At 40.9% G+C, this 19942-nt stretch overlaps 1 protein-coding gene across 1 annotated transcript; it reads right to left on the minus strand.

Annotated features, from left to right (window-relative positions):
- Positions 1 to 765: 765 nt before the first annotated feature.
- Positions 766 to 3586, minus strand: si:dkey-30j10.5 (uncharacterized). Its single transcript, XM_051100289.1, has 2 exons — positions 3463 to 3586; positions 766 to 1905 (listed from the first exon to the last, which is right to left on the minus strand). Exon 2 carries the CDS (start codon positions 1868 to 1870, stop codon positions 986 to 988), a length of 885 nt encoding a protein of 294 aa, XP_050956246.1. The 5' UTR covers positions 1871 to 1905; positions 3463 to 3586; the 3' UTR covers positions 766 to 985.
- Between the last annotated feature and the right edge of the window lie 16356 nt (positions 3587 to 19942).

A 19942-nucleotide genomic window follows, 5' to 3' on the forward strand; every position in this document is an offset into this window, starting at 1 on the left:
AAACGTCTTTATCTGCATTTTATCAAGCTACAGCAACAGCCGGATTTTGTCTATATAATCGTCATATGTTGTATTACATTTTACATTCTGCCTGAGGGTGCCCTCTGTTTTCTGTAAAAGACTAATAATTATAAATGACAATAATAATAATTGAAATGAAAATAGTGTTATTACAATAGTATTTTTTCTTATTTTGTTTTATTTAATGTTTTATTTAAAAAAGAATGATCATCATCTGCGTTATCATAATTATTATTAGTCATATTTATTTATAAAAACAACATTTTTGGAGAATAAAGAAAATGTCTGAAAGCATTTCTTGTTAAGGTTTGGAAGTTTTTGTAGAACATTAATGACAGACGCCAATTTAAGTGATAAATTGCACTGCCTGTGGCTGTTTTCAAAGATGGTAACATCTTTTATTTTTTTGGTACTTTAATAATTTTAGTTTTCTGTGCTACAAAACGTTCAATCTTTGTAGCCCCAGTGCTGTGTACAAAAAAAGTTAACGTACAGCCCTGATTAATATCGAGAAACTAATAAAGATCTAATTCAGAAAAGCTAATATTGTTATTTAAGCCCTTTTTGGACTAAAAGAAGGCTAAACGATTTTTAATTATTTTTTATATAATCACGTTGCAGTGTGAGGGTATATAATCCTGTAATATGAGTATATGATAAAGGGGTTAGTGCATATTACTAGACATTGTATGTCTTAAAGACAGGTACACAAATGTAAAAATCTCACCAAACTTTTGCTGTGGTTAAAGAAGCCTTTATTTCATTGTGCATTATAACAAAAATGTAAAAGCAAAAGCCAAATGAAGTTTGATAGAGTGTGTTACAACATTAAGTCAACATTATGTGGCAAAAGGATTTTAAAAGGATTTTAAAGAGTGATTTTTAAGTCGTGCATTACAATTTCCAATAACTGTGCTTATAGTTGCCATACAGTGGCACCGGTTAGACTATCTAAGCTACTGCACTATTCGTACGCTAAGTACATTTTGCGGCCCTTGTTGCCCTCATTCAGATTTTTGTCAACAAAGTTGACACCAGCTTTCTGATACACGGTCCAGGCCTCATGGTTGATCAGCAGAACCATGTTTTTGATCTGTGATTCACATCCTTCGGTCAGGTACCATACAAAGACATCTTTTCCCTGGGTTCCAGAGTTGAGATTAACGCTGACCTTTTTGAAGTCTTCATTCTGAAGCCTTACATTTTCTTGGAAGTCGGTGGATGCATTAAGAGCAGTGAGAGCTTTGCTCTTATCAGTCGAGCGGCGATACCAGAGGAAGACGAAGTTTCCACCAGCACCCCGATTGGTGTCTTCATCCACACGAGTGAAGCCCAGATCAAACTTCTGCTTGTCACCAGTGTAGTCAACTGTGGCTGTGATCTCACAGATGTAGCTTGGCTTTTCTCTTTTCACCCACAGGTAGATGTACTTTCCTCCCACCCTACGGTTCAGATCACAGCCCAGTCTCTCCCAGCCATCTCTTAGAAGAGCAGGTTCTTCATTAGCGCCTTTGGTTACCTCGATGTTCACGATTGGGATGTCAGATTCAGTGCTGCCATAGAAGTACCACATAAAGATGCGATCTCCTCCAGCTCCTGCATTCAGATCCTTGTCCACCAGCTCATACCCAGCATCAGCCAGACCAGATTTCATGCCGTCATTGAATGAAAACTGGATCCTGGTTACTGGTTTTAAGCCACACTCTTTCTTGTACCAAATAAAGATCCGGTTTTTACCAGTTCCTTCATTGAGGTCAGAATTGATGAGCTGATAACCATTAGCTCCAAGTATTTCTTCCTCATCTTTACTGGTGGAGACATTGAGCTTTGTTATTAGATGTGTTGCCATTTTTTTTTTCTTCACAGAGGAATTAGGCTAACGTTCTGCAAAAAAGGGAACTTTGTTTATTTATTGCTTTATTACACAATAAGAAAACTACACTGTAAAAAGTGAACATAAAATGAGAAAACATCATTTCAACCTAAATCCATTACATTGACCCAACATACAACTTTTCATTGACCCAACATTCATGCACACCTGCTCCATGCTGATTCATGAATGTTGGTTTAATGAGAAATTATGATTTGAAATGGTTATATATTTTAAGTTGCAGCAAAGTATAAAAATCAGAATGGACAGCGCTACTCTTCAGCACCACTGTAAAAAAATAGTTAAAAAATCACCAACATGTATCTCTCTCTCACACTTATTACAATCCAGACTGACTTTATTTCTTTCATACTAAACTTCTTATTGAGAATTGAGGTTTAGATGTTGATGTTTTATTCAACCATTGATTTAACTGGGCTCTTGATTCTTGAATACTTAACATCAGACATTTGTTATTGCAACAGTTGTGAGAAAAACTCTGATCAAATCTTGATTATATAATGACATAGTCATCATGTAATAGTCAGACAGACAGGTCATATCAGGAGTCTGATGTCTGAGAATGTTAGCTTTTAGTCTCGTGATGCCATGACAGTCAGATATTGTGATTTTTCTCTTTTATAATATAGGAAGTGTTTTGAGCTGTGTCTTTTTGACTCACATAAGATCAAGAATCAGTGCATGAATCTTAACAATGGTGACAGTTTTACCTAAAAGGAGAAATCAGGTTACATCTACTGACTGTTATGCTTCAATAAAACTTCTTTTTTTTTTGTTTGTTTTTTTTTTTGTTTTTTGTTTTTTCAGGTTGGTTGAATTCAGTTATAATCAGTAAATTTAAGTCATTTATTTCACTTCAGCAAAACCATTTATTGCAGATACCACATGAAGAACAATTTCTAAGTTAAACCAACAAAATATTTGTTTCAGTGTATATCAGTTCATAGTATAATTCATTTCTGATGTCCATAGTATTTCAGATCTATGTCATTAAAATAAAATGTTTTAGTGCTTATGTTACAAGCACTTCATTACTATTGGAGTAATATGTACTCTTTACATACATATTTTGGCACATTACATATATTTGCATTATCTACTTCAAAGTTACTTCAAAGCAGGAAAATACTACATGTTAAATATTTGTTGTAATAAGAGTCAGATTTATTTGAAGTACACAGTGCCATACAAAAGTTTCAAAGCAGCCTCACCTTCATAAACAGGAACACTGAAAAAACTAAAATATTCCAGTTGCCACTTAAATTAACATTAAGTAACTTAAAATTTCAAGTTGACTAAACTAAAAATTCAACAAATTATTTTAAGTTGAAACAATTTTTTTACAGTGAAAATAACAGCGTTAATGTTGCAAAATGAATTAGTAACACTTCACAGTGTTGAGAAAACTGTCAATGTTGCCAAGTTCATTAATCATGAAACAAATTAAATTAAACTCTAAAGCAGCTCTACAGAAGGTAATAGTGTCATTATTCAGCTCAAGACAGTTCATTGTTGATTCAGTTTAGATCAATACATTACCAACTTACCAGTAAATGCAGGATCTGTCTTGCTTGTTGTAGAAGACACAGAGTTCAGCTGATGATAATGGAACAGATTTTTTAAGTGCTTTTATAGGACTCTCACTTACATATCATATAATCTGGTTTTTACCCACCCCTTGCTGTTATATCATCATTAACCAACTTATTTCTCAACCTAGCACATGACCAACCTTTAACACGGAAATGTGGTTAAAGAAATGTCCGCTTTTTTCTGAGAGTGTAGGAATTTCAACCGCTTTAAAAAAAGTCCAGTTTTTTTTTGTTTTTTTTTTAATTTATTAAGGTTTTCATTAAGGTTTTTGTCAATTGTTTATTTTTTAAGTGATTTATGTCTTACCTAAATTTCGTGCTTTTTGTTTCTTTCATCTTTATACAGTGTACATCTTGTTGAATTTTTGGGCAGTTCTTGGTTTAAGAAAAGAATAAGAACAAAGGAACATTCTTATTCATCTCTTTTTTTATACAGAATAAGAAGCCTACTCAAACTGAACACTCCATCATCACTGGCAAGGCAAACGTGGCCTTGGAAAACACAGTATGTGTTCCCAGCATATATTTTCCAAGGCCAAAGGTGATTTGAAAGTAAAAAATAAAAAATAAAACTAATTCTTTTGCTGAGGAAAGCTACACTGGCAATCCCACACTCTAAAAACTGCTGGGTTAAATACAACCCAACCCAGTAAAATACCCAGTGATTGGGTTGTTTTGACCCAGCTGTTACTACCCAGATGGTTGGGTTAAACATTTAACCCACAAACAACGCAATCGCTGGGTATATCCATATTTTCCCCAGCGCTAAGTTGTATTTAGCCCAGCAGTTTTTAGAGATGCGTCTCTCCATTCATCCATCTTTACCTCACTGGCAATTCATTGTTGAATATTTAACACAATGTTTCATATTCATGGTAGTTTGTTTAGCTTTTGTTGTTGTTGTTGTTGATAATTAAACATTTAACTTGACCTTTTCTATTAATTAATAGTTTAATTAATTGCTGATTGTTTTACTAATAATTGAATGCATGTAAGTTGATACATTTTAAGAGATATCTCTAAAACCATTGTTTTCTATTTATTTGTCATTTGTATTTGTTTAACATTTGTCACTTTCTTACTTTAAGAATAACAGAAAGATTTAAGGAGCCAGAATTAAACAGTGTGGAAAAGTCAGATTCATCAGAATCAGTGGGATCCATATGAATTGATCTCATTCTTTTAAACAGTGTAAAATATGAGATGATAAAACCACACATATTTCATACAATGAAATGAATATACTGAGATGTTTCTTTTAATCTCACTCTGTATGTTGTTGTCAGGCTGGGAAAGACTCTCATACATAAACCTCAGTCCCATCGAAGCATGGCACTCATATATCTGGTTTCGCTCCAGGCAGGGCACGATCCGGCAAAAGCTTGCATGGGAGATGGGCACAATAATAAGGACACTAAAGACCATAGCCTCTAATGTCAGTCACTTGTCTGGTTTACATGTACAGCAGGTTTACATGTACAACACTTACTGGTCTTCACTGCATGAACATAAGGGCTCATTTAAATTTTTTCAATGGGAAATACTTAAAAAAAGAAAGAAGAAAAAGAAAGACTAGGTACAAGCCATTTGCCTGCACCGTTACAGTTTTAATGGAAAGTCCTAAACAGTACCGTATACTGTCATCTGATCTGTTTAGTGTTACCGTAACCAATGCTGAGCACAGCAGGTTTCAGATGTAAAAAAATTATTATCCGGAATTCAGAGCTGTTCAGTTTATTCAGCATAAAAAAAAATATCGAGGCAGAATTATATGTGACCCTAGACCACAAAACCAGTCTTAAGTAGCATGGGAATATTTGAAGCAATAGGGGTCACAATTATTGTTTTTTCTTTTATGCCAAAGATCATTAGGATATTAAAAAAAGATCATGTTCCATGAAGATATTTTGTAAATTTCCTACCATAAATACAGCATATCAGAACTTATGCATTGCTAAGATTTTCATTTGAACAACTTTAAAGACTAAATTTTCAATATTTAGCTTTTTTTTTTTTTGCACCCTCAAGATTCCAGATTTTTTTCAAATAGTTGTTCTATCCTAACAAACCATACATCAATTCAGCTTTCAGATGATGTATATATATATAAAAGAAAATCAAAAATTGACCCTTATGACTGGTTTTATGGTCCAGGGCCACATATATGAATGTAAATTCATAATACTGGACACTAGGCACTTTATTAAGCCTTTATTACAATTGATAACAGAATTTTGTGACTCACTACAGCACCTGATCACATGAAACCATTTAGAAAACTCAGAAGAACGTGGAAATTCTCTTTATCATTTCCATAAAAAGTAAATAAAGAAACATTATTAAAAAATACCTTTTGTTTTACTGTAGACATACAAATTGTCATCTGACCACTAAGCACAGCAGGTTTTGCATGTTCATTATCATAAATCAGAATTTAAGAGCTGTTCAGTTTATCAATCTAAAACTTTACACTTAAAAAACTTACAAACTGATATGGCAGTTCAGTCTTACTTAGCATAGTAAACATAACAGATTTTCAGTTGGTTCTGTTTCGTAAAGAAACATTTCCCAAGTCTCACTATATCAAGTTTGAACAAACAGACAGCTATCGCTTATGATAAATTTGCATGCTAAATATTAATGAACCAAAAACATGCAGTACTAATTTATCTTGTTAAATTTGTACTTTTTTTCAGTGGAAAAATACTCATTGTTTTACTGTATGCATATTGTCAGATGACACAGAAAACAAATCAAAAAATCTCTTCATAAAAGACCAATCCATTTTGCAAAATGCTTGTCCTAAAGAGCAGGGGTGCTGGAGCTGGGGATGCTGGGGGTGCTAGTATAGATATCTTATTAGTGCCTGATTCTTTTTGGACAATAGACTTTTATTAATTAATAAAGTGCTTGAGACTGTGCACACTATTTTGGTGCTTTCAGCCAGTCAGCCTTGCCAGGACGTCTTATGCGACTATAGCCTATATTGTCAAATGACACATAGAAAAAGTCAGATTAAACCAAACCAACACTGTCACAGATTTGATGAAAAGTCAAGAACAATAAATTGTCAAAAAGAGCATTAAATCTGCAACATACCATTTTTAGTTGGAAATACTTTTTGTTTGAATATAGATGTCATAGAAAATAAGGAATTAAGACATGGGAACAACATTTACATTTCACATTTAGATGGAAAGTCCTAAACAATACAGTAAATTGTCATCTGACCTGCCACATGCTTCTGTAACCTACGCTGAGCACAGCAAGTTTCAGATGTTAAAAAAATTTATCCAGGTTTCAGTGCTGATAAATTTATCAACGTAAAATATTTCACTTCCTTAAAACAATTTTAAATACAGAAGCTGAATTATATAAAAATGAAACTTCAAAACTCTGGACACTGGATCCCTCATATAGCCCTTAAAATACAGTAACTGATTCATAGAATTTTGTGAATCACTAAAACAACTGCTCAGTAAAGCAGACACATATGAAACCATTCAAAAAGACTGTACATTAAACAGAATGTCCCTGAATTAAACCGTTCCACTCCGTTTAGAGTATTGGGCCTACAAATCATCAAGACCTTGATTGACATATTTAGATATTAATATGTGACCCCTGACAATTTTTTGAAACTGAGATTTATACATCATCTGAAATAATGAATAAATAAACTTTCCATTGATGTATGGTTTGTTAGGACAGGACAATATTTGGCTGTTTACTATTTGAAAATCTGGAATCTGAGGGTCACAAATATAAAAACATCACCAAACATTGCTGTGGTTATGAGGGCTTTATTTCATTATGTTTACAACAAAAAAACAAAAGCCATTTGAAATGTGTGTGACTGAGAGTAAGTCAACATTAATGTATTAAATCACAATATAATTTTCAAGAATGTATTTTTTAAGTCATATATTACATTTTCCAATAATTGTGCTTGTAGTTGCTTATGGTGGCACCAGTTAGATTATTTAATAAAACTGCACTACTGGTATGCCAAGTAAGTACATTTTCTGGCCCTTGTTGCCCTCATTCAGATTTTTGTTGATAAAGGTAACAGCAGCTTTCTGATACACGGTCCAGGCCACACAGCTGACCAGCAGAAACACGTTTTTGATATGTGATTCACATCCTTTGTACGTGAACCATGCAAATATATTGTTTCCACCGGTTCCTTCATTGAGCATTTTGAAGCCTTTCCCCTGAAGGTTTGTCTCCTCCTGAGGGTTGACGGATACATCAAGAGCAGTGAGAGCTTTGCTCATATCAGTTGTGCGGCAATACCACAGAAAGACTTTTTTTGTGCACCTGCAGCACCACGATTGGTGTCTTTATCCACACGAGTGAAGCCCAGATCAAACTTTTGCTTGTCAGAAGTGAAGTCAACAGATGCTGTGATCTCACAGATGTAGCTCGGCTTCTCTCTATTCACCCACAGGTAGATGAGCTTTCCTTCTCCCGTATTACGGTTTAGATTGCAGCCCAGTCTCTCTCAGCCATCTTTTAGAAGAGCAGGATCTTCTTGGACATCTTTAGTTACCTTGAGGTCCACAATAGGAATGTCATGTTCAGTGCTGCCACAGAAGTACCACAGAGAGAGACACTGATCTTTGTTATTGCGCTTCCATTTTTTTCAATGAGGAAGTAGGTTAATTTCTGCAAACAGATAAGGAAGTTTCAGATGATATTTAGATCTCAATTTCAAAAATTCACCCTTATGACTGGTTTTGTGGTCCAGGGTCACATATTTTATTTATTTATTATCTTTGTTGAGTAAAAATATAATTAATTGTTAAAGTTACTTCAAACCAAGTGTTGGTTATTTATACGTTCATGTTAACAAAGTCATGTTAACAAATTAAACCAAATAATCAATTATAAAATGACTGCAATTTCAGCTTTCAATTTCAGTGTCATTATGCAGCTCAGTTTAGTTCAAATCAATGACAGTGTCAATGTTGCAAAGTTCATCAATTACGAAACAAATTAAATTCAACTATAAAACATCTCTACAGAGTGTCAGTTCAAAGCTGATTCACTTAACAACAAAACCTTACCACCTTACTAGTAAATGCAGGATCTGTGTTGCGTGTTGTGGAAGACACAGCTTTACACTGATGAAAGCAGAACAGATCTTCAAAGATCTGAATATATGCTTATATATTACCCGCCCCTTGATATTATATTGTTATTAACCAACATATTCCTCAACCCAGCCGGCACATGACCGACCTTCAATACTGAAATGTGGTCAGTTGTTGTTATATGATGAGAAGTAATTCTGATAGCACACGTACATCACAGAGACGTCTATTTGATATCCGCATTTACACCTGGAAGACATATTTTTTTAGAGTATCTGCTCATCTGCAATAAGTCTGTTGTACATTTCCTATCAGATGTCCAATAGACGTCTATTTGTCTTTAAGATGTTTAAGATTTAGAATGTGTGTCATACTGACATCTTACAGACGTCTATCAGACGTTTATACACAGCACATGCTTTCCGATCAAGTGATCTTTACCAGACATCTTGCAGAAGTACGTGTGCTATCTGAGAAGAAACAAGGTCACAACGTCAATGTTAAATCATTTTGCAAAATCAAAACAAAATTCAACAGTGATTCAGCCTTGATCACACATTTGGAGGCTTTACTTGTTTTACTTTTAATGGCTTTGCTTGTTTTACAGTGTAGAGACCATAATAACGTATAGGTTAAATAAGATTTTTTATATAAAATAACGTCTCGGTTACATCTGTAACCCTCGTTCCCTGAAGACATTACGTCATAACTGACGTATTTGGGGTCTCCCGTGGTAGGCCAATCACCTCTGAGTTAACCGGAAAAGGCCAATGAAAATTGGCGAGTGGATTTTGCATGCCAAGCCAATCCCCCATACATACGGGTATATAAGATGGCGGCGTGCATCCACTCATTTAGATTTAAGCTGAGGAGCTGAACCGAACTTGAGCCCCCCAGCGCAGTCCAGAATTGTGGCAGGAGGTCGTAACGTCTCCATTCCCTCCTTCAGGGAACGAGGGTTACAGATGTAACCGAGACATTCCCCTTCAGTCGTTCTCTACGACGTTACGTCATAACTGACGTATTTGGGGTCCACTTTGGAAAACGCCACAATTCTGAACTGCGTTACGTGATTGAGATCCAAATGCCAACAGGCAAGCGTGTCAGGAGATGGATCTCAACACGTAACCTTCCCAACGCCCTGTAAGCCAGATAACGGGCCCACCAGGGATGCCAGGTATCTGAAGCAACCATTGGGGGGGCGGAGACAATGACCAGGAGGTCACGTAGAAGACTGGAAAAATGGTAGGGGAACATGGAAGAATCCATGGACCGAGGAGATGCCACGACCGGGAGGGGTGAAGGAACCCCCTACCGGACACAGTCAGAAAACTCCGTCCCAATCTGAACTGTGGGGGCAAGGAGGACCCAGAGTTCACCTAAGGAACAACTGGGAGAAAGCGCACGGATCCAAAGGAATGGCGCAGCAAGCCGACACCGAGCCGTCCTCCCGCAATTTACCTGATGTTACCTTAACACACGGGAGGAGACAGGCTCCACGCGGAGACTGAAAAGTCTTGCAAGGTGTTTGGTGTCGCCCAGCCTGCAGCTCTACAAATGTCTGCTTGAGAGGCGCCGTGCGCCAACACCCAGGAGGAGGCGACACTCCGGTGGAGTGGGTTCGAACTCCCAGGGGGCACAGCTCACCCTGACACTGGAAGCCAGGGTGATGGCATCAACCACCCAATGAGCCAACCTCTGCTTAGAGGCAGCATTCCCCTTCTGCTGACCTCCAAGCAAACAAAGAGCTGCTCGGAGCGTATGAGCTCCGGGTGCGGTCCACATAAGTGCTCAAGGCACGAACGGGATACAGCAACGTACAGGCTGGGTCTGCCTCCTCCGGGGGCAGAGCTCGGAGGTTCACCACCTGAACCCTGAAGGAGTGGTGGGAACCCTGGGCACATAACCAGGCCGTGGTCTCAAGGTCACGTGAGAATCAGCCGGACCGAACTCAAGGCACGACTCGCTGACAGAGAAGGCGTGCAGGTCCCCCACCCTCTTGGTGAGCGCGATCAGGAGCACAGTCTTCAGAGACAAATATTTCAGCTCAACTGATGCGAGGGTTCAAAAGGGGCCCCCCGAAGGCCTAAGCACAATGGAGAGGTCCCAAGAGGGGATGAGGTGTGGAAGGGGGATTAGCCTCCTAGCACCTCTCAGGAACCTGGCAATCAGGTGATGCTTCCCGAGGGACAGGCCGGCAACCGCGTCATGATATGCGGCGACGGCCATCACAAAGACTTTTAAATTGAAGGGGGACAGCCTCCGCTCCAACTTTTCTTGAGGGAAGGAAGCACCACACCGACCGAGCACCTCTGTGGGTCCTCCCGGCGGGAGGAGCACCAGTCAGCGGACAGATCTCACTTCAGCGCATAGGCCTGCCTGGTAGAGGGGGCTCTAGCCTGAGTGATGGAGTTAACCACGGCCTGGGGAAGGCCAGTGAGGTCTGCCGAGTCCCGCCCAGAAGCCACACGTGGAGGTTCCAGAGGTCGGGATGTGGGTGCCAAACCGTGCCCATCCCCTGAGAAAGAGGGTCCTTCCTCAGGGGAATCTTGCAGGGGGGGCTGTCGTGAGGAGCATGAGGTCAGCGAACCTGGTCCAGGTGGGCCAAAAAAGCGCAACCGACCTGCTCCTCGTCCTCCCTGATCTTGCACAGAGTCTGTGCAAGGAGGCTCACTGGGGAAGGCATACTTGAGGAAGCCTCGAGGCCAGCTGTGTGCCAGCGCATCCCTGCCGAGGGGGACCTCGGTCAGGGCATAAAACAGCCGGCAGTGGGAGGATTCTGGGGAAGCGAACAGATCTACCTGGGCTTCGCCGAATCGACTCCAGGTCAGCTGGATAACCTGGGGGTGGAGTCGCCATTCTCCGGGGCGAGTGAGCTGTCGTGAGAGCACATCAGCTGCATAATTCAGCTCTCCAGGAATGAGAACAGCACGCAGCGACCTGAGCTCCACTCCACAGGAGGAGATGGCGGGTGAGTTGCGACATGCGACGGGAGCGCGGACCACCCTGGCGGGTGATAAACACTACCGTCGGAACATTGTCTGTTCGGTTAGTGCGTGCTTGTCGCGTAATATCGGCAAAAACCCGACGTAACGCTAAAAGCACCACGAGCAACTCGAGGCAATTAATGTGCCACTGCAGTCAAGGTCCTGTTCCAGGAGCCCGAGGCTGCCTGCCCGTTGCATGTGGCACCCCAGCAGGTCTTGGAGGCAACTGTGTTCACAACCATGTGCCTTGACACCTGACCCAGGGGCACGCCTGCCCGTAGGAATGCAGGGTCTGACCAAGGGCTGAAGAGGTGGAGACATTCCCGGGGTAACGCCGACCCGGAACATGTCGCGGTGCCATGCCCATCTTGGGATCTGGCAGTAAGCCAGTGCTGAAGCGGTCTCATACAGAGCAGTCCGAGCAGCGTAACTGCGGCTGCCATATGCCCCAGGAACCTCTGAAAAAATAGAGGGGACCGCTGTCTTGTGTCTGAATAGGTTCAGGCAACTCCAACCGACTGGACATGCTCATTCGGGGTGTGAGTTTGCTCTTTTCCATACCCAAAAGTTGACCTGTTGACCTGTTGTACCAATATGCCCAACGCTCGAGGCAAATCGAAGAACCGGTCTGTGTCGAGGAAGAATCGAGACATGAAAGAACGCATCTTCCAGGTCGATGGCTGCAAACCAATCTTGACAACGAATGCACAAAGGATGTGTCTCGTTGTCAGCATCCTGAATGGTAGCCTGATAAGGGACCAATTTAGAACACACAGGTCAGGAAAGGTCGTAACTCACCGGACTTCTTGGGTACAATGAAATAGGGACTGAAAAACCCTGATTTCATCTCGGCTGGAGGGACCGGCTCGGTTGCGTTCTTCACCAAGAGAACCGCAATCTCAGCACACAGGACAGAGGCATCTGTGTCCAAGTGGACAGAGGTGAAAAGGACGCCTCTGAACCTGGGCGGACGCCGCTTAAATTGGATTGCACTGCCGAGTCGGACTGCCTGGATCAACCAGCGAGACGGGCTGGGGAGCGACAACCACACTTCCAGATACCGAACAAGCGGGATCGACAGAGTAGTCACTGACGTACCCACGGAAGGGGGATGGGGGGGTGACCCAACCCAGAAGACAACGTGTTCTGGAGAAACGTCACGGAAGCAGCCCTACCTTCAGCCCTGGTTCCCGCGACAACGTGCTTCTGAACCTGAGGAGGTAAAACGTCACGCTGGGGAAAGACCCAGAAACTTAGAAAATTGCTCTTTTTGTGAGTGGTTGGGTACAGCACCCCCCTGGTTCCGGGGGAGGGGGGGACAGATGTCAAAAGTCCCCAGCCGAGTCTTCTCCATCCCGGAAGCCTGCTTCCAGGAAGCCCATTTCCATTTATTTCCACAAGGCAACCTGGCAGACCGGGAGTGGTCAGCTCAATGCCCCCGAGGGGAGCGGAGCGGAGCACCGGGGCGGACCTTCGGCGAAAGCAGACGAAAAAAAAACGCGGCCCTACCAAGGGCACTCCTGTCTGCATAAGAACTGCCCAGGACCGCTGGGCAAGGTCCTGAACAGTGTCACCGAAGAGGCTGGTCTGAAGGATGAAACACCAAAAAAGCGAGCTTTGTCAGTGTTGTACATCCCACCAGATTCAGCCAATGTTATTATTATTTTCTCTTAGGCCACCAAGATGGACATCACCTGACCGAGGGAGTGCACCGAGACCTTGCGATCAGTGCAAGTCAGAAATCTCCTCGCGCACGACAAAATCATGGCCTATATGATGCAGGAGGGCCATGGCAAATCATGGCCTGCAGCACTGTGAGCCTCGCTTGCCAAGGCTGGCAGTGCTTACAAAGGAGGGAACACGGCAGCCCACCAGGTGGCGGCGTATTGCGTGCACGAGTGCACCACAACTGCACACTCTACCAGAGGGCGTCAACGTGCTCCACGCCACCCCCACCACGAGCAGGGCGGAGGTGGCATGGCCTGCAGTACTGTGAGCCCCGCTTTAAGCCAAGGCTGGCAGCGCTAACAAGCCAAGAGGAAACACGGACAACCCACCAGGTGGTGGCGTATTGCGTGCACGAGCACACCGCAACCGCACACTCCACCAGAGGGTGTCAACGTGCTCCCCGCCACCCCCACCGGCGAGGAGGGCACGGGGGCAAAGCCGAACACGTAGTTAAGCTCTTCTTGAACCTCCGGGAAGAAAGGCCCCAGGGAGGGCGCGGCGAAAGCCGTGTCCGTCGCTGAGAACCAATTGTTAGACTGCGAACGACCAGGGGATGTGGGAATCCGACCCCCGGCCTGGTCGCCGCGGTGGCCCGGAGGAACACGGCAGTCAACCTAGCCTGGGACTCGGTAGAATCCCCAGCGTCAGAAGATGTGACGATAAACATCTTAACAACCTCCTGAGCACTAAATGTGACGCAGGACTCGTGGTAAGACGAACCGGCATCAGCATTCAGAAACTTGATGGTAATACGCTAAGAGGAGCTGGTCCTCCGCGGGGACTCACCCGACAGAAAAACCAGGACTGTAACCCTCAGGTCCCCCATGCTTCTAGCCAATGCAGCCTCGGGAGTCAGCGACCCACGAGACCGGAAAGGGTAGAGCGCAAAGGTAGCCTACAAAACAAATGTAAGCAATGACCAAGCGTAATAATGGGTCTGCCCACGAGAGCAGGCATAACCCAATCACAAACGCTATCTCAACGTGCATTGTTTACAACCCAGACCTATGAGACAGTGATTGTGCCCGTGCGGAGGAAGTAAGGAAACTACCGTCCCTAAAAGCACACAATCGGAGATGCGTCTTGAGAAAGATACTCTCAACGAGCATGCTTCGTTGGAAAATTGCTCTTTTAGCGCTGGTTTGCCCAGGGAAGGAGCGCGGCACAAGCGTGCACTCAAGAAGGGTTCTTCGCTGAAATGCAAAGTTACCGAACAGAATACAGCCGGCTACGCAGCGTTGAGAGACTCCAACGATGAGTTTCCAGTCAGCTTGCGGGTGAAGCTCCAAAGCAGAAATCTGAATGAGTGGATGCATGCCGCCATCTTATATACCCGTATGTACGGGGGAGTGGCTTGGCATGCAAAATCCACTCGCCAATTTTCATTGGCCTTTTCCAGTTAACTCAGAGGTGATTGGCCTCCCAAGGGAGACCCCAAATACGTCAGTTATGATGTAACGTCATAGAGAACGACTGAAAGGGAACCCTTTTTTTTAGGAAAAAAAACACAACAGAATTACAGATTATTTTTGTCAGGACTATGGACCTGTTTTGTCTTGTGTTACCACAAGTTCAGTTCCGATTTTGCCTTATTTGATCTTGTTCCTGTCCTCATTTAGTTTGATTAATCCCATGTACCTGTGTTTCCCAATTACCCCATGTATTTAAGTTCCTGTTTGTTCAGTGTTCCATTGTTGGGTCTACTCATTGGATTACGTGTGTTTTAATTATTAAAGACTGTTTTCGCTTATTCACATCTCCTTCGTTCCCTCCGGTAGTGTAACGTGACAATTTTCTATTATGCTCTTTTTTTTCTGTGCTGCATGTTGACAATAAATGTCTGGCTAAAATTAATGTCTATATCGGGGGTGCCCAAACTCGGTCCTGGAGGGCTGGTGTCCTGCAGAGTTTAGCTCCAACTTGCCTCAACACACCTGTCTGGAAGTTTCTAGTATGCTAATCTAGTAAAAACTTGATTAGCTGTTTCAAGTGTGTCTAATTGGGGTTGGCATTGCAGGAGTGGCGAAGTATATCATTGGCACTTGTCTAGACTCTAGATTAAAATTGTTTGACTAATTGTTAAAACATTTTAAAATTATCTTGACCTTGTCTGACATTGTCTTGATTAGGATTGTTTGATTAATTGTCAATTGTTAATTAAAACATTAACATATTCAAGAATAAACATGAAAGTTTATACATTTTAATAATTATTTCTAAAACTCTTGATATTTTTCTATTAAGGATCTATTTTTGGCTTTAATAAGCCAGTTTGTTTCAATTAAAAAGTGAGGACCAGAAAAGAGAGCTAATATAGCACTTATTACCTGATAATACAATCACATAATAAAAGCAGCTGATCCCATGAAACCATTTGATGAAAAAATGGAAATCTCCCAGAATTCTGCATCTTAGGCATAAAAAGTAAATAATCTGACACAAAAGGAAAGTAAAAGCAAATCATTAGCCAACATCATCACAAAGTTGGCATCTGATCTGCCACAGCACTGAGCAGAGCAGGTTTCAGATGTTCATTATCATTATTGGGAATTTTGAGCTGTTCAGTTTATCGATTCACTTCCTATACACTTAAGACACTCTTAACCTTACTGTGTTCACTCTACCTAATATATTTAAAATTCAAGTTTACTTAATTAATTTATTTTATAACTACATAAATCATTTTTGTTGACATAAGTAATTAGGCAGTGAGTCTGTAGCTGTCATGAATCTGGTCGGTGACTTGCGGTCCGCTCACCACCAGATGCCGCTCTCACTCTTTCATATCATTCAGACTGTTGCATTGCACCCCGGACTACTAATCCCATCACCCATCGCGCCTATTGCGTTGCCTCCTGTAGCAAATCAGGCGCGCTATAAAAGCCCCGGACTTTCCCTCTGAGTTCATGGAGTATTGTTGTTGTGATTACCATTGTTATTGTTCCTAGTTCCCTTGTTCCTTAGTTCCCTAGTTCCTGAGTTCCCCCGTGTTTAGCTTTCTCGCCTGGCCATCTCGTCTCGATTGTCTCGCCGCCTGCCTACTGGACTCTAACTCGTTCTTGGATCATTCTCTCGTCTCGTTCCCTTTATGGACTACGTTCGCCACAGATCGACCCTCGCCTGCCTCATGGACTTCTATTGAGCTTTGCACTGAAATACCTGTTTGCTGTTGTTTTGACCCTGCCTGTTTGACCATGTATCTGTCTCATCCCTTCAATAAAAGCTCGCGTTTGGATCCGCTCACCTCTCGTCTCACTCCCTCCGTTACAGTAGCTCCTTGCATGCTTTGCAAGGGACTGTTTAGGAGAGTAAATTTAGGACATACATTCAATTTAAACATACATTTAATTAAAGACATACATTTTATGTTTATTTATTTTTAGTAAAGGGAAAGATATGTTCGTATCTAAAGTTCTATTATGTAGGACATTTATTGACTTTCTGAATTTTAGAGGAGTTTCTTTCTTTCTTTCTTTTGTGTTTATATTGTGCTGAAGAGTGTTCTTAGGCCAGGGCCGTCCAATCCTGCTCCTGGAGGGCCACTGTCTTGCATTTTTCAAAATCGCATTGACTTTAAAATAAGACACCAAAATTTGAAAAGTTAAGGTACAGAGTAGGACACATGCTTATTTGATAACTGTTTTATTTTCTATTTGGGTTTATGTATGCTTTTTTTTTTTTCCAAGGCATTGTTAGATGCCAGTTTTTTCTTGTTATAGCTATGCAAATCTTAATTCAAGTGATGAAGGAGTTTGAAAGTCTGACAGTAATCAGTGTTGAGAACTACTGTAAGGTTGCTTGCTTTAAATGTTTTAACATTTTAGAAAACTGTTTAGAAAAATGTAGAAAAATTTAGAGATTTAAATTTAGAAAATTAATCAAAGTATTCAGATGTAATTAGTTGTATTATTTTAATGAAGTAATTGAAATAGTTACACCATGTATTACATTTTAAATAGGGTAATTTATCATCTGTAACCTATTACATTTCCAAAGTAACTTTCCCAATAAAGGTAAGCTACCCCTGGGACAAATTGAGGAAAAAATCTGTTATTAACAGGAAAATAATAAAACAAAGGTAGGAAAACAGCAGCACAGGTTATCTGTTATCTTTTATCTGTAAAATGTTGATGGAAGACATGAAAAGAATGGAAAGAAGTAATGATTTCTAGATTAAGATTGGGACACACAGTGCTAAATTCAACACTTGTAATAATGAGGAAGCATTAAATTGGTATGTGTGATGAATGTGATGTTTTAGAAACTGTACAGTATGTGTTTTTTAAGTAAATACAATGATCATCTTAAAAGCCTTTTTAGGAATTTAAAGAATGGACCAGTGAGTATAATAACCCTTTTGGCAAAGGTTTTGGGAGATGATCGGATATACAGGTGCATCTCAATAAATTAGAATGTTGTGGAAAAGTTAATTTATTTCAGTAATTTAACTCAGATTGTGAAAATGCACACAAACTGAAGTAGTTTAAGTCTTTGGTTCTTTTAATTGTGATGATTTTGACTCACATTTAACAAAAACCCACTAATTCACTATCTCAACAAATTAGAATATGGTGACATGCCAATCAGCTTATCATCTCAAAACACCTGCAAACTCAGTCTCAAAAAGACTGCTGATCTGACAGTTGTCCAGAAGACAATCATTGACATCCTTCACAAGGAGGGTAAGCCATAAACATTCATTGCCAAAGAAGCTGGCTGTTCAAAGAGTGCTGCATCCAAGCATGTTAACAGAAAGTTGAATGGAAGGAAAAAGTGTGGAAGAAAAAGATGTACAACCAACCGAGAGAACCGCAGCCTTGAGAGGCTTGTCAAGCAAAATCGATTCAAGAATTTGGGTGAACTTCACAAGGAATGGACTGAGGCTGGGGTCAAGGCATCAAGAGCCACCACACACAGACGTGTCAAGGAATTTGGCTACAGTTGTCGTATTCCTCTTGTTAAGCCACTCCTGAACCACAGACAACGTCAGAGGCGTCTTACCAGGGCTAAGAAGAAAAAAAATGGACTATTGCCCAGTGGTCCAAAGTCCTCCTTTCAGATGAGAGCAAGTTTTGTAATTCATTTGGAAACCAAGGTCCTAGAATCTGGATGAAGGGTGGAGAAGCTCATAGCCCAAGTTGCTTGAAGTCCAGTGTTAAGTTTCCACAGTCTGTGAATACTTTGGGGTGCAATGTCATCTGCTGGTGTTGGTCCACTGTGTTTTTTGAAAACCAAAGTCAATGCGCCCATTTACCAAGAAATTTTAGAGCACTTCATGCTTCCGTCTGCTGACCAGCTTTTTAAAGATGCTGATTTCATTTTCCAGCAGGATTTGGCACCTGCCCACACTGCCAAAAGAACCAAAAGTTGGTTAAATGACCATGGTGTTGGTGTGCTTGACTGTATTGAGTACATATAAAGTAAATGAACATACTTTCCAGAAGGCCAACAATTCACTAAAAATGTTTTTTATATTGGTCTTATGAAGTATTCTAATTTGTTGAGATAGTGAATTGGTGGGTTTTTGTTAAATGTGAGCCAAAATCATCACAATTAAAAGAACCAAAGACTTAAACTACTTCAGTCTGTGTGCATTGAATTTATTTAATACACAAGTTTCACAATTTCAGTTGAATTACTGAAATAAATGAACTTTTCCACGACATTCTAATTTATTGAGATGCACCTTTATATGGTGGTTTTAACTTTTTTTAAAGTTTACAGGACTAGAGCATAGGATATAGGTCTAGTGTCTGTAAATCATGATGTTTCTGCCTATTTTGTTAGACAATGGCAAACAAGTATGTTAAAGACAAGTAATCCAAATGGCGAGGAAAACGGGTGATCCAAAAGACAGACTTTAGTCCATACAAGGGGCAACCAGAGTCTAAACCGCCAAGACAAAGAGTAATCCAAGACTGGCAGAAGATCAGGAAACAGGGAATTAACGACGTGACTAGACTTAGACTAGAACTAGAAACTAGAACATTGAACTGGCTCCGTAGAGTAGCTATTACTAGGAGAGCGATAATCACTAAACTATACTCGGGCCTGAATGATGGTTAGGGCCTCGTATTTATAGAGTGTCTGACTGGCTGCAGGTGAGAGTGAAATCAGTGCAATGGACAATTGGAAATGTAGTCCAGGGTGACGTGTAACAGTCTGTGTAGTGTGAAAGTCAATATAAATGGAAAGCGGCCTCTGGTACTGAGCAGACGGAAAACCACGGACAGGATTCGTGACACAATTGATGCATCAAGACTGAAAGTCTTACTCAACTTGAGCTATTTATTGAGTTTTTATTTTTCTGTGTTGCATATTGTAATGCAATTTAGTATGGCTAGAATATTTGCGTGTTGAGGATTGTATAACACAATGAACTAAATTATTTATTCAGCTGTATATATAGACATTCTGGGAGATTAATGATTCACTGTTGAACGATTTACACTGAACAAAGAAAAATTTATTCAAATGAAATAATTTACCAAAAGGTGATAAACAAGTTAGTCATGTTCCTCAGGTAATTTCATGTGTTTGTGAAAAAGTTTAAGATCAAGTGTCTGAGGTGGGGGCCGCTAAGTGATATATAAGTGAGAGCCTCGTGAAGGTTCTTTAAAGATC

Source organism: Labeo rohita, chromosome 3 (genome assembly GCF_022985175.1).
Source record: "Labeo rohita strain BAU-BD-2019 chromosome 3, IGBB_LRoh.1.0, whole genome shotgun sequence".
Lineage (NCBI taxonomy): Eukaryota > Metazoa > Chordata > Actinopteri > Cypriniformes > Cyprinidae > Labeo > Labeo rohita.

What these genes read in the sequence shown, in the direction of transcription:
- si:dkey-30j10.5 (XM_051100289.1), bottom strand. Translation starts at nt 1,870, where the DNA reads ATGGCAACACATCTAATAACAAAGCTCAATGTCTCCACCAGTAAAGAT.